Below are 14,252 nucleotides of genomic sequence, written 5' to 3'. Positions count from 1 at the left end.
ATTTGCCCATCTCCACCCTTTTTGCTCCTAGTATCCACACGACAGGACCCTGGATCCGCCGTCTGACCCCAGAAAGTTAAGTCCGCGTCCGATCTCTCGGCACCGCCAAGTGCCCCACGCCGCCTGCTGCGTAGAGGACTGGTGCTCAACCACTTTGGACGGGGCCCTAGCCATGGCTATGACGAGCACCACCACCGTCGTATCGCCTGTCCCTGGAAAGGCTAGCCAATCCCATGTTCGGGGGGCGAGGAGTGGGTTGGAGAGACATGCAGCAGTAGCCGACGGCTTGTTGCAGGCTAGCGAGGCTAACAATACCGTCGTTGTTAGTGGGAGCACGCCTGGATCCCCGGCGCGGAGGCTGGCCGAAGATGGCGCACGTAAAATACTCGCCGGGTCCAAACCCGGCACGGGTAGCCAGCGTTTTATCCGGCCACCAATGCCGTTGACGCAGAGAAAATCCTTGGACAGTGGGCGCCAGGGCGGGATCAATGACACAAATAACTTGGTCCGTCATCCGACTGCCTTGCCGCACTCAAACTTTCCTGGGAAGCTTGTCTCGCCGCCCTGCAGGGTCCCTGTTCTGTCTGTTCCCGGTTCGACCATATATAACGTCGATACCCCCATTAAAGTCCTGACCACGCCATCTTTCATCCCGCCCACTTTGTCAGCCGCACCGTCTCAATACCCGGAACAGCGGCATCCGCAGCATTACCAACGACGGCGTCAAGAGATTGCAGAGCGGCACAACGACCAACAAGAGACCAGGATCTCGGCCCACGGTGTGGCACAGGCGGGAGCCGAAACCCACAAGGACCCCCTCGAGCAACGACGGGAGGTGGGCGAGGCCGAAAAGCAGCTGATTGAGCCGACTCGGCCATCCGAGTCACCATCGTCAACAATGTTCGATTTTCTGACTCGGTATCATGGCAAGAAGAGGGCTACCGATGGCTCACCCACATCAACTTCCTCAACCAAGGCCCAATCAGATCCTCGTGCCGGGACGGGGCTCACTGTTATTAATGCTGCGCGAGGAGCAAGCGATGGGGCGGACAGAGTTAGTTCATCCGATATTTGAATAGCATCTTTTTCTTTTTCTTTTTCGCTAACCACCGGCCCAGACGGTTGCCGTTCGATGCAGAGGAGCCATTATGAACGTCTTGATCGACAAGAACACGAGCGTACAAGACGTTCTGGAGGCCTGCTCCAATGAAATGAAAAAGAGGTCACAGGAAATGAGTCCCGATACTAGCGTGCTCATCGAGCCTTTCTCCAACCCAGGCCTTGAAAGACGACTGCGGCGCTATGAGAGGATCGCCGACGTCATGAACTCTTGGGACCAAGATTCGCAACACATGTTGATTGTGTTGCCAGCATCTCCAGAGACTGACGGGGAACTGGAGCTCCGCCGTGTTCCCATAAGCTCTGAGGCACCAGACGGCTTTTCTTTCCCCTTTTACCACACTCGGCGGACGAGGAGATGGAGCAAGTGCTACGTTACTCTGTATCAGCAGAGCGGGCAGATGGTTGAATCTCAGAAGCCGCATCCTAAGAGCGGCGACAGAGATGTCGCAAAACTATGCCATCTCTCCGACTACGACATCTATACACCTACAGAGGCCGAAAAGAGGAAGATACTGAAGCCCCCAAAGAAGTACTGCTACGCCATCAAAACCCAGCAGAGATCGGCCCTTTTCTTCAATAATAGCAACTACGTACACTACTTTTCCACTGACAACGCCGAAGTAGCACGGCAGTTCCGCGCGAGAGTGCATAGCTGGCGAAGTTGGTACCTGGTAAACAAGAAACTCAATCTGCAAAACGCAAAGGGGGCGAGACCACCTACCCGTTCCCGGGACATTTATGGTGACGACCACACCGGCGCCCCAATCGATCGGGAGCCAGCCCCGCACAGCATCCCTACGCGCATCACGAAAGCGCCACCCCCCTTACCGGCCGTGCCAGACGCATACCGTAAGAAGAACGAATCGGCGTTCGCCGTCAACGGCTTACTCGGCAACGGGTACGACCAGCGCAAGGCACAGGCCACGAGAATGGACATCACCTTGCGGAACCAGCCAGATAATACGGTGGTCATGGGTCCGTCGAACGAGCCCTTCACAGACGGCCCCAGCCTGCTAAACGGCCGTGCTGCCGCCGCGCACTCAACAAGCGGCAACGGTCGGCCACGGACATCCGGATCGGACAAGCCAGTAACGGCAAGACCGCCCAGCAGCGGATCGTCAAACCGGTCCCTCTCTGGAGGGTCACCGCCGCAAAAACAGCAACAACAATATCAGCGCCCCGCATACCCTGCCCCTCCACCAGCGCGCCGCCCCAGCACCTCGTCTCGCGCACCACCAACTCGTGCTCCGTCCATTCGGGCGCCCTCCACCCGCTCCCGCTCCTGCGAGCGGTCCCCTCCTCCTCCTCCTCCTCCTGTCCCTCCTGCTCTTGCTCAACAACAACCCCTCATTGACCTGACGCCCACCTTCGTCGAAGCCCCGCAATGGTCACGCGAAGGCCGGGGCCGGGGCGTGCGCGTACCCGACGGTAAGCCACTCGTCGACATGGCCACGGGGCCAGCTCTCCCGTCGGGCGGCGCCGCAAGGCTCCGGGACCGCTCGGGCCCGCCGCAGAAGCTCATCCGCCGCGAGGACGTCCCCGCCGGCCTCACCCTCCTGGAACAGCAGCAGAGGAAGAGGGGCGCTACGCTTACCGAGGGCCCCGGCTCCGGGTCCAGACCGCCCATCTCCTCGGGCGGCCTGCTGGCGCGGGCGATGACGATGCGGAGCACCGCCGCGAGCACCAGGACTGCTGGCGGCGCCGGCGCGGCGGACGGGTTCTACGCCCAGCCTCCGCCGCAGCCGCAGTCTCAGTCTCAGTCTCAGTCTCAGTTTCGGGGCAGGACGAGGACGATGACGGCGACCGGGGAGGCGGAGAGGGAGAGGTTGAGGGAGCGGCTGAGGAGCGTTGAGAGGGGAAGGTGACGTCGGTGAAGCGGTATCGTTTTGTGGATTGAGAGGCCCTATTCACATCGGGATTTCCGGTGGGGGTTGTTTTGGATGGGTCTTGTCTTCTCGACTCGGATTCTGGAGTTGAGTGGTTAAAGCCGGTTTCCTATTAATTATGACTGGATGAGTGGGTTGCTTATGAAGGTTATGATGGCTTGGTTATGGTTGGGGGTTGTCGGGAATAAAATGATGACAAGGACAAGGAAAAGTGCCCAGCGTTGCGTGGCATACGGTTTGAAGTAATGACTGGGGTTTGGTGTGGTTTTCTAGTTCTTTCCCGCTAGACCGGCCGAGCACATAACACAGCAGCCGAGGTTTCTTCTGCGTCCTTTCCGAGATTCAGAAGACCGAGTTTCCCGACGTGCATCCGCAAGGGTGACTAAATATATTAGGTGTTACTCGAACGGGCCGAGTAAATCATGTTGCTTTTTCGTAACACGAAACAGCCGTGGTATATTGCTGTGCAACAACAAACATCATCCAGACATGCAGTTGCGGCTGCTCCAAGTCACAGCCAAGCTCATTTGCTGCGCTTGTAGATCTTGGCCAGGAAAGCCTCAAACACGCCCTTCTTCAAGCCCTGGCTCTCGTCCACCTGGGCGATCATGTTGCGGATCTCCCCGACACGCTTCTCCTCGTAGTCCTTGTACCGCTGCTCGAGCTGGAGCTCATCGTACAGCTTCTTGATGACGGCCTCCTTCTGCTTGTCCTTGCGACCGTAGTTCTCCTCGAGCACCTTGCGCTGCTCGGGGGTGACGATGGCGAGCGCCTGGTTGACCAGCCACGAGCACTTGTTGTCCATGATGTCGGTGCCGATCTTGCCAATGTGCTCAGGCAGGCCAAAGTTGTCGAGGTAGTCGTCCTGGATCTGGAAGTACTCGCCCAGCGGGATCAGGATGTTCTCGGCCTGCTTGAGGTTTTCCGGGGTGGCAATGTCGAGCATGTACAGCGCCAGCGCCACGGGCAGGTAGAAGCTGTAGTAGGCCGTCTTGTAGATGACGATGAAGCGGTACTTGTCCATGCTGAAGTTGTCCAGGTTGACCACGTCCTCAGGCGCCGTCAGCAGGTCGCACAGCTGGCCGATCTCGGTCTGGAACGTGACCTCGTGGAACAGCTCGATCAGCTCGACGTAGCGCGGGTGGTCGCGGAAGTACTTCTTGAGGAGCGTGTAGATGGCCGCCTCGAGCATGAAGGCGTCGTTGATGGCGATCATGCCAACACCCTCCTGGCGGTACCAGCAGGGCTTGCCCCGGCGAGTGATGCTGCTGTCCATGATGTCGTCCGAGACGAGGAAGAAGGCCTGCAGAAGCTCCGTCATCCACCCCAGCGCCGCCGCCTTGAAGTACTCGACCTCTGTCAGGGCCCGCCCGAGCAGCAGCGATGCCGAGTCCGGCACCGACATGCCGCGGTTGCACTTGCCGCCTACCGCATTGGTTTCGAGAGACTGGCGAGAAGAGAAGCGGTCAGATGGCTGTCTTTGCTCATGGGGCACGCCCAACGCATCAGCAATGGCCAGCAGCACTCACCAGCTTGTACCAGTCGAGGGCCTGCTCAGGGAGGTTGTAGGACTTGGCGTGCTCAAGGAGTGCCTCCTCCAGCTTGGGGAAGACGGACTCGAATTCCTTGAGGCTCGTTTTCTGCGCCATGTTTGCGTCTTGGTTTTCTTCTCCGCGCAGCAGCAAGGCCGAGTAGGGAACAGCGCGAGGGAGAGCAATTGGGCCCGAAAGGAAATATTAAGACGGACGGCTGAGGAGGAGAGCGGTACCGTTGGGTATGGTATGTACTGTGCCCCCGACTTGTGGCCCGCTGCGATTTGTTGGGTAGTCACCCAGCCTGGTGCCACACCTGGTGGGCCGGGATGCGATACCTAATCTCTCCATTTCCCGTCCCGCCCCTCATCCATTTTTCTCCAGTTGATGGTGGGGGAGCTTCAGATGGCCGGGACCCCTGCAGGACCCCTCGATTAGGCGGTGAGAAGGAACAGGAAAGTGGGGGCCAGCGGCAGAACTACACTTGCATCCAGGGGAGCTACGCCAGGTAGCGGGCGATCCTAGAATGGAACAGATTAACGAGGCGCGTCATCTTCAGCGACCGACGCGTTGTCCGGGTCTAAATTGGTAAAAAGTGGCGTTTTTCGAGTTAGGGTGGTAGCCATCAGCAGAGGCATGTTGTAGCACAATTGCAGCATCACATGGCCGTCTTCCCCTTCCTTTGGACGGTAGCGCATCCCTGAACCGATCGTCGATTCTAAGCATCACAATTGCCCACCTCAGGCCGAGATCCATCAGCAGCGCAGCCAGCCATGGGACTTTCGGCCAAGGATTCCCTGCAGCTCAGAGAGACCCTGCAGGTAGCAGTGGTGAAATGTTCCGAGAGATGTCTTTACCAATCGGCGAAATGGTACGCTTAGGCTGGTTGTGTTCGTCTCCTTGTGGGTGCAGCAGCTAACCCAGAACATGGGCAGGGCCGCCGAGCTGCTTGACGCTCTCCCCGACCCAAACCCTGCCGACCTTGATCAGCCAACGCCAGGCGTGCCGGGAAGCTATGTACATCCCGCCTTCGTCCCGAACCTTGATCCTGCCGAGGCCGCCCTCGAAGCCCAAGAGCTCGGCCGATACCTGCTCGCAAAGTCATATTTCGACTGCAAGGAGTTTGACAGATGCGCCGCCGTCTTCCTTCCCGAGTCCGTCCTGGCGGGACTGCTGTCGACAAGATCGAACGACAGTGCTTCGCCCAAGGGCAAGGGCAAGGCCAAAGCGAGCACCACGCTACCCGCCCAACAAAACCTGCCTGAGATTAGCCAAAAGAGTTTGTTCCTGGCCCTGTATGCAAAAGTCATATCGGGCGAGAAGCGCAAGGACGAGGATGCTGAGATGATCATGGGGCCCCAGGACTTAGGATCCGTTACAAACAAACAATTGCTGCTCGTCAGCCGCTTCCTCGCTCGATGGTTTGCCGAACGCAACGCCGACGAGACTGACCTACCTCCCAGTCAAGGCTTTCTCGAGTATCTGTACGGCATGGTCCTGGTGAAGGAGAAAAACGATAGCCTCGCCTTGGACTATCTGACGCAGAGCGTCTACCTCTTTCCCTGGAACTGGGGAGCCTGGCTTGAGATCACAAACCTGGTTGCTAGGGTCGAACAAGTAAGTCGGGAGCAGCCCCTTTCTTCGGGCCGTGTAAACTGACGCTCCAAAGCTCAGCAAGATCACCCGCCAGCTTCCACAAAACATCATGTCCTTCATCTTTCACGCCAATGCCGCAGTCAACCTCTACCAGCAGGGACATGAGCTCGCGGCCTCCTTAAACGACCTTCTAAGCATCTTCCCAACATCATCCTTCCTCTTGACTTGCAAAGCGCTGCTATGCTATCACTCTAAAGATCTACTTTCAGCCGAGCAAGAATTTAGCAACCTATTAGCACTCCACCCGCATCGGCTTGACTCTCTCGATCACTACTCGAACATTCTATACGTGCTGAACTTGCGGCCAAAGTTGGCTTTCCTCGCCCACCTTTGTGCCAGTATCGACAAGTTCCGGCCCGAATCTTGCGTCGTGATCGGCAACTATTACTCACTGCTCTCACTCCACGAAAAAGCTGTCCAGTACTTCCGCCGGGCTCTCACGTTAGACCGCTCGTGTCTCTCGGCATGGACACTCATGGGCCACGAATACGTCGAGCTCAAGAACACACACGCGGCCATCGAGTCGTATCGCCGAGCGGTGGACGCCAATCGAAAGGACTACCGTGCCTGGTACGGCTTAGGCCAGACATACGAGGTGTTAGAGATGCACGCATACGCACTGTGGTACTACAAGAAAGCCGCTGGCCTCCGTCCCTGGGATGGAAAGATGTGGCAGGCCGTTGGTTCGTGCCTGCAGAAGATGGGCCGCGACCGTGATGGTATCAAAGCGCTCAAGAGAGCCCTGTTGGCCGACAGCTACTACGACTCGACGGCGAGTAGCTTTGGCAGCGCTGGACCGGTCGACCGCATGGCCCAGATGGACCCAGACGTCCTGCTGCAGATTGCCACCATGTACGACCGCCTCGAGGAAGAGGACGAGGCCAAGGCGTACATGGAGCTTTGCCTGGCACAGGAGGATGGGGGGGCAGGCGCTGCCGAGGGTGCTGGCTTGGGCGACTCGGTTGCGATCCATCACGACTCTCCCGGTGCTGGTTCGGATGGGGAAGGCGAGGGGGCTGAGAAGGCTGGAGGCCACGAAGGAACCGGTGTGACGTTCGCCACGAGCAAGGCGCGCATGTGGCTAGCCAAGCATGCCATGCGAGCCGAGGACTACGAAACAGCCAACCGTCTTGCGATGGAGCTTTGCCAGGACGGCGTTGAGGTTGAGGAGGCCAAGGCGCTCATCCGCGAGGCCCGCTCGAGGATGGAGATGTCGGACACCATGCAGCGCTAGAAGCCGCTATATATGTTGGGACGGGAAAAGTCGGGCAACCGGCCACTAAATATTGCGAGCGAGAGCGGGGCTAGAGACGGCGGGAGCTTCTCGAGGCAGAGAGATCGGCGCCTCTGAAGGCTGGTTCCTGTCTCGTGGGGCTCTAACACGCCCAGATCCGGAATACTTAAACGTAAAGTTCCAGGCCCGGAAGAAGGCCCGGTGTCGGGATATCGACTGCATGGTTGTGGCTGGTGCCAGATCTCGCGGGTACAGTACGAGCAGAACCACGACGGAAGGAGTCTGATTTCGACCAGACATCGGTAGGGATCTACCAATTCGCCTCGAAAGTCCGGAAACACAGACCGTATTACGCGAAACATTCTGAAATATACACCGGAGCGCGGCGGATTAAAGAATCCAGATGGAGCATGCTGTTCAATGGATCGAAAGAATACGTAACGGCTAATACTATTGGGATGTGGCCTTATGCCTCGCAGGATGGGACGTAGAGGGTATGGTATGCGATGGCTGCTATGGATATGGTTGACTGAGTAGCTTGATATACGCTCGGATTGTTCGAGTAGGGTGAGCCACTTGCTCAATGTACGCTGAATCATCCCGATTATGGTAAGGGGATGCTCAGTCTAGCTCCCGAAAAACTTGATCGACATGGTCTCTCCTAGCGCTCAGTGCCTGGCCATGCATGACCGGACCAACAAGCCGCGAGCCTACTCGCGATCAGACGGGTTCGCCGTTTTGTTAGCTGGCTTTGATGTAGCCGGGTTGCTGATCAAATTGAAGGGGATCATCACCAACAATGAGGATGACGAACCCCTTTCTTCCACAGGAACTAACAGTTTGTGTTCCGCTTCGCTTGGATCCTGAGTGATATAAACTTCGACTGGCAGGGCGAGAAGGCCGAGGTCTGCGGGTGATCAGATGGCTTTACAGTTCTTGCCCACATGCGTATGTGGCTTCAACAAGTCCGTCTAGGAGCCCAGGCTCGGCCCAACGCCGTCTATTTGGGATGTGGACTAACAAGAAGATCGCAGCCATGTTTGCGCTTAACACAGCAGATGTTTCCCAACGGTATTTTATCCACAAAATGAATTTATTAAAGGCGGTTTATGGCCGGCGGGAAAAGTATTTAAGGGATAGCTTCCCGCTGGCTGGAGAACGACTACATTCTACGCACCCCCTCGACACCGACAGCACCAGCCCGGAGACTTACAAGCACTTCTCAGTTCTCAAGAACAAATTCCAATCTCGTGCTAAGTCCGCCAACATGCTGTCCTTCCAGAAGATCGTCCTCGCCGTCCTGGCCACGGCCCTTACCGTCCTCGCTAGCAACACGGTCACATTTGTGTCCCAGGACCGGTCTCCGCGCACCGTCTACTTCATGTCTAACCCGGGCCACGCCAACATCGACAACGTCCACGTGCCCGGCGGCGACTCAGTCGTGGTGACGATTCCGTGGGCCTGGGAGGGCAACGCGTACGCCGTCATCGACGGCCGCCCCGTGGTCCCCGGCATGCTCATGGAGACTTCCTTCAACCAGGCCCACGGCGTCACCTACTTCGATGTCTCAGCGATTGTCAATGTCCATGACTACGACGGCGTCCGTAAGTTGAATCCGGGCCAATCCCCACCTTTCACGTCTGTTCCAGGGGCACCACATGACTGACATTGTTGGGGGCAGATCTTGTGTATCCCGCAAGCGGCAACGGCCCGACCTCGGGCTGCGAGACCTTCCCCTGCGACAACGCTTACTATCACCCCGACGACGTCCAGACCAAGAGCACTCGGGAGACGGACCTGATCGTCACCCTCGTTAGTACCCGCCCCCGTAACAATAAGGCCGTTGCTGAACCCCTCCAGGGATCTTCCGGTCCTACCTACGCTGGTGACGATATCGACGACGACAATGGCAACCTGTCCCGTCGCTCATGGAAGACTGGTGGTCCGCGCCGTATTCGTCAGTGAATAACGGCTTTGGAGACCCGCTTGGTGGACTGAGAGAAGGGATAGCAGGGCGTTTGGAGGACTTGTGTATTGGTTGAGAACAGGAGAAGGGCGAAGCTATTTGAGGTTACCTTTGTAACTACACCGTCGTCCGTCATTCTCAGTTATATCTCCCCATTCAATTCTACCATTATTTTTTCTTTTTCCCTTTCATTACTCATATGTGCGTTGACCTTTTCTTTTCAGTAGGAGGGGGGAAAAAAAAAAAAAAAAATATAATAATAATAATAAAAATGCCGCACAAAACTCATGAAAAGTAGCTCAGTTGTCATTGTTGTCATCGTGATGCTCGTTGATCATACCATTTCAGCGGCGGTTCGTTCGGCCCTTACGAACCAGCGGACTCTATTCCAGAGACAGCATAATGATAGCGAAGTGAGAATCTAAGAATATGTGTAGATCATTGACATGTGCTCCAACACCTATTTTGGCATGTGATAACTGTTTTTTTCTTTGGTGTTGACCGTGGGAAGGAAACAAACCCCTACACAACTATTACCTTAGCTACCACTTCATGGTTGAAGCAGCCTTCCGTCATCTCACCCCGTGATAGCCGCTATTCTGTGTAGCGCCGAACCATGACGCCACACCCGAATAAGACCGTTTAAACTGGTATCGAGCTACGTAAGTGGAAGATGGCCATGGACAAAGAAAGATGGATAGAACCTCACCCGGGCATGCTCTTAGCAACCGCCGGTCTTCTGGAGGAATCCCGCTCTAGAAGTTCATGCCATCCATATCCCCTGTCGCGACGCCAGGCAGTTCACCCAAGGACTTAACTGACAACCCCAGAATGCGATAGGTAATATCTAGCTGGTGACGCACGCACTTTGAACTTGTAACTCTACTGGCTTGTATCAGGTCGCTCCCATAGTGCGGTCCATCCCTCAAGACGTCAAAGGCGTCCCATTTAAAGTATACAGAGCACATGTTTATCTATACCTCCATATAGAATTATGTCATCGAATCCCCGTTACGCCTTGCTGCCGTCGCTGGCCTCCCCGTTTTTCTCTGGCACTTTCGCCGCGGCTTGAGCTTGCAAATACGCAGACTCCTCTGCCGACTTCTTCCCGTCATCCCATTCAACCGCGGCGGGCGGAGATGGTGTGGAGGTCGGTGCTGATGCTGCTGCAGGGGCTGGCGCCGGTTCAGGAGCAGTGACTTCTTTACTCTTGATGATTTTGATCAGGTAGTCACCTGCATCTTCGAACCCGTCGATCTTGCCCAGACGAGACTGGAAATATTCCACATCCCCGAGCATCCTGCACAACCGTCAGTGTGTGTGTATGTCCGAAGGGGACAGCTTCTGTAGACGAAAACATACCTCTCCCGACCTTGCTCCGTCTTGAGCTCCACCCCTTGGTATGCGGCGCCGAACGTGTCCTTGTAGTTCCTGAACACGGGAACCATGATTAACCTTACGGTGCCCTCGGGGAGGTGCTTGGTCAGGTTACGGTGCAAGGTCGTGGTCTCCTTGGCTAGCGTCTCCATGTACTCATTGGCCGTGTTGCCGGCTCCTTGGTTCCAGTTGAGCGCCTTCAGCTTCTTGGCGCCGGCTAGCGCCCGTCCCGTCATGATTTCCACCAGTTTATCGTAGATGTTGTTTTGATGTTCCTGGAAAGCACGTCTAACCTTGTCAAATTCGCCCATGACTGTTGACACGGTGGCCCCCGTACCGCAGTGCCGTCGAACAAATTCTCGGACATGCGGGATGATTGCCGCCATGAACGCCAGTGCCTGTGATGCCAGAGCCAGGTGCTTTGTCGTGATATTCTTGAGCCCGGCCGAGCGTGTTGCTCCCGCTCCGAGGATGAGCTGGGTGCAGCGCGAGTTGAATAGCTGGAGATATGCGATGAGGGATGACGATATTTCTGCCGTCATGGACGGGATGGCAGCCACAAGATGTAGAAAACGAGCCATGCCGTTCATACATGAAATGGCCGAGTTGGGAAGCAGGAAGCTCTCCGACTCGACAACAGCACTCCGTGTCTTTGTCTTGCCACTGCCGTTCGCTTGGGTAGTTGGCGCGTCGAGATCAACTTCCTTGTCACCTTCGGTTTCATCATGGGGAATCCATATCTGAGTGCCTTCCGTCCATGCGGCAGCATCCCTAGTGCTTGCTTCGAGGATCTGGTTCAGCAACTCGGTGTCGTTGTCGCTGAAGTCGGCGGCATTCCACTGGTCTGATTCCATCCCCTGGGCGAGCTTCTTGTTCTCGGCGTCTCCGTGATTTTGGATAAAGTCTTTGATGTGGCCGTTGACGACAGTTTTTAGTGTTGTGCCGCTGCGCCCCGAGATGGCCTCGCACTCGTTGGCAAAGTGGAGATTGAGCGTGAAGTACCGGAGAAACCAGACAAGGTCCAGGCGCTTGCTCTGCTCTGACCGCACGCGCAATATCTTTACGATTTTCTCTTGTGCAACGTCGACCGCCTGCCCCAGGAGATTGGCAATATCCATAGCCCTGTGTATCTCTTCCTGGGCTTCCTGAGCGGCGGCCGATATCTGCCTCGTTGTAGGGCTGAAAGGGGGCGATCTGAGCGGGGGAGACTGAAGTCCAGAGGGACTTGACGAGTCGCCAATAGAACTCGCCACATCCAGCAGGACCTTCACTTGGGTGCTCAGCCTCCTCATGGCCTCGGTCACACCTATGTAAATCTTGGTCAAGAGCTCCTCGGCGTCCTTGGGATCCAAGGCCCGTAAGTTACGAGCGAGGGTAATCGACCTCTCCTGTTGTGAGCGCTGTCTACCCCCCGTCCTAGTGGAGGTGGACATCAGCGATTCATTATCGTCGTCGTTGGAGCTGGGCAGCGGCTGCCGGATGATGGTTCTGATTTCCCGAAGTGCCGCTTCGCGATACGAACTCGCCGCAGCGGTGAGATGTTTTGCACGTTGCAAGCTTGTTAGGCTCGTCAAGAGCTCCGCTCTTATCGCATCTGTTGCCGACAAGTAGGCGGGGAAGGCCGACGGCTCACGACTGTGCGCCCCACGAGCGCGCATCGAAGCACTGCTCCAACGCATCAGGACCTCCTGGGCGGATACCCGCTCGACGTGACCGCGAAGATCTGTGAGCAGGGTGTTGAGAAACCTTGCTTCGTAGTTTTTACCGATTCGGAGTCGGAGGGTATCTAGGTCGCTGCTTATGCCTTGGAGGGCGGTAGCTCCCCTCAAGTCTCTGAGCTGCGCGTGCTCGTGGTTGGCGGATGCCTCGCCCGCGATGAGCTTCTCAAGAGCATCAATGTTGTCAAGTGCTTCATTGACTTCCCCAGCGTCGACTAGTGACTCGCAGACGGCGACGCCGTCGACAATCTCCCTCAACTGCATGACGGCATTGTGTAGTTGTTTGACGTTCTCCATCCTTCGGCGCTGCTGGACAATATTGAGACCGCCGGTGGCGATTTCTTCATCCAGAGCTTCCAACTCTTTTCTCAATCCCTTGATTCTCTCGACCGAGTCAGCAGCCTCCGAGTGCAGCTCTCGTAGAGAGCCGAGGGCCGTGAAGAAGGTGGTTGACGCCGTGGATATGGACTGGATGAGATGCATTTCGATGGTGTCCATGTACCACGAGAGCTTCTCCTGGAGGATAGCATTCGTTGCCAGCGCCTTGCGGGGCGCGGCGGCCTGACCATTGGGCGTAGCCTTCTCATCCGTGCCCGGAGCGGGCCGCACCACCTCCGAACGCTCGCTGACCACGTCGAATATGCGTGGGTTCTCAAGGCGAAAGTCTTCATCAAAGTACACAGGGGGGATGGTTGAAAGTGGTGGGGGTCCTTGGGCGGGTCCTTTCCGAGTGCGCGAACTTGATCGCCGCGCTGTTGTAGCCGCCTCTATCGATGACAAAGAGGTGATGGATGCGGTCGAGGTCCGCCTCGATGACATGGCGGGGCGCCTACCTGGCCGCAAGTGGCCCTCATCAATGATATCGGCGAGCTCATCGGTCTTGGATGTTCGACGATGCAAGCTGCTCGATGCTTGGTCTTCGTCGGCCTGTATCCGGCGCAGCTGTTCGTACAAGGCGCCGACTTGGGATAGGTAGGGAGTGAACTCGGACGGTTCGACGTGGGGGATGTTGGTCAGGGTTACCGGGGGTATGTCTCGCGCTGTGGGAGGCTTGTGGGCACTCGAGGCGGGCGCGGAGGTGTGTGGGAGGAGACCAGTCCGCACTATGGGCGGCTGTAGCAGGGTCGAGATGGCATTTTGGCCCGATTCGAAGACGGCACCCCCCCAACCTCCAGACGTGTCGAGCGAACCCCCAATCGAGTGGATGGAGCTCGCGGTCGACCCTCTCCGCTGATGGGCTGCGGGCTGCGGGTTGTGAGGCGCTTTCCTTGAAGCTGTTAGCCGTTAATCGAGGATGTGAAGTTCATGGCGGTTGTGCACACCCGTGGAAGGGGAAGTCGCTCCGGTGACCGGCCGATACTGCCGGCGACAGGCTATCGACGGACTTGCGCGCCCCCGGATTCGAGAACATGATGCCTCGCCCAGTCTCCCCAGCCAAGCGGCGAAGTCCCGGCGGTAATGGCGACCATTAAAAGTCGGGACACCAGTGAGAGAGCCAAGCTGGGTGGTACAGAATGCTGCTGTGAATCTGACGGAGGCCGCGCTGTTACCGGGGTGCCATCACGGAAGGAGAGCCGGAGGGGTATTCGTGCCGTACCGATGCTCGATGGCCGGTTGCTAGCGGCTTGCTCGCGTGCGACAGCGTTTGCAGAGAACTATCGTGATCGGGTGGACTGTCGTTTGTATAGAAGGTTGGGTGAGCTACCGGCTCTCTTCGCTCGGCGGAAGCCACGAATCTGGCTGGGCTTGACTGCCAAATGC

At 57.0% G+C, this 14,252-nt stretch overlaps 5 protein-coding genes across 5 annotated transcripts; 3 read left to right on the top strand and 2 right to left on the bottom strand.

Annotated features, from left to right (window-relative positions):
• Nucleotides 1-1,148: 1,148 nt before the first annotated feature.
• Nucleotides 1,149-2,987, top strand: MFIFM68171_04599 (PH domain-containing protein; the record flags this gene model as incomplete). Its single annotated transcript, XM_071060019.1, has 1 exon — nt 1,149-2,987. The coding sequence occupies one exon, from the start codon at nt 1,149-1,151 to the stop codon at nt 2,985-2,987; it is 1,839 nt and encodes a 612-aa protein (XP_070916120.1).
• A 544-nt stretch (nt 2,988-3,531) lies between these two features.
• Nucleotides 3,532-4,657, bottom strand: MFIFM68171_04598 (Farnesyl pyrophosphate synthase; the record flags this gene model as incomplete). Its single annotated transcript, XM_071060018.1, has 2 exons — nt 3,532-4,455; nt 4,538-4,657. 2 exons carry the CDS (start codon nt 4,655-4,657, stop codon nt 3,532-3,534), a joined length of 1,044 nt encoding a protein of 347 aa, XP_070916119.1.
• A 656-nt stretch (nt 4,658-5,313) lies between these two features.
• On the top strand, nt 5,314-7,430 carry cut23 (Anaphase-promoting complex subunit 8; the record flags this gene model as incomplete). Its single annotated transcript, XM_071060017.1, has 3 exons — nt 5,314-5,411; nt 5,476-6,157; nt 6,210-7,430. The coding sequence occupies 3 exons, from the start codon at nt 5,314-5,316 to the stop codon at nt 7,428-7,430; spliced, it is 2,001 nt and encodes a 666-aa protein (XP_070916118.1).
• A 1,267-nt stretch (nt 7,431-8,697) lies between these two features.
• On the top strand, nt 8,698-9,395 carry MFIFM68171_04596 (uncharacterized protein; the record flags this gene model as incomplete). The annotated part of the gene is made up of 2 exons (XM_071060016.1): nt 8,698-9,034; nt 9,112-9,395. The coding sequence occupies 2 exons, from the start codon at nt 8,698-8,700 to the stop codon at nt 9,393-9,395; spliced, it is 621 nt and encodes a 206-aa protein (XP_070916117.1).
• Nucleotides 9,396-10,407: 1,012 nt separating this feature from the next.
• Nucleotides 10,408-13,902, bottom strand: MFIFM68171_04595 (Vacuolar protein sorting-associated protein 54; the record flags this gene model as incomplete). The annotated part of the gene is made up of 3 exons (XM_071060015.1): nt 10,408-10,696; nt 10,759-13,758; nt 13,814-13,902. 3 exons carry the CDS (start codon nt 13,900-13,902, stop codon nt 10,408-10,410), a joined length of 3,378 nt encoding a protein of 1,125 aa, XP_070916116.1.
• Nucleotides 13,903-14,252: the final 350 nt, after the last annotated feature.

Source organism: Madurella fahalii (genome assembly GCF_045866475.1).
Source record: "Madurella fahalii IFM 68171 DNA, scaffold_2, whole genome shotgun sequence".
NCBI classification, from domain to species: domain Eukaryota; kingdom Fungi; phylum Ascomycota; class Sordariomycetes; order Sordariales; genus Madurella; species Madurella fahalii.
Note: the sequence above shows the minus strand (reverse complement) of the source record. Positions and strands in the feature narration are given on the sequence as shown.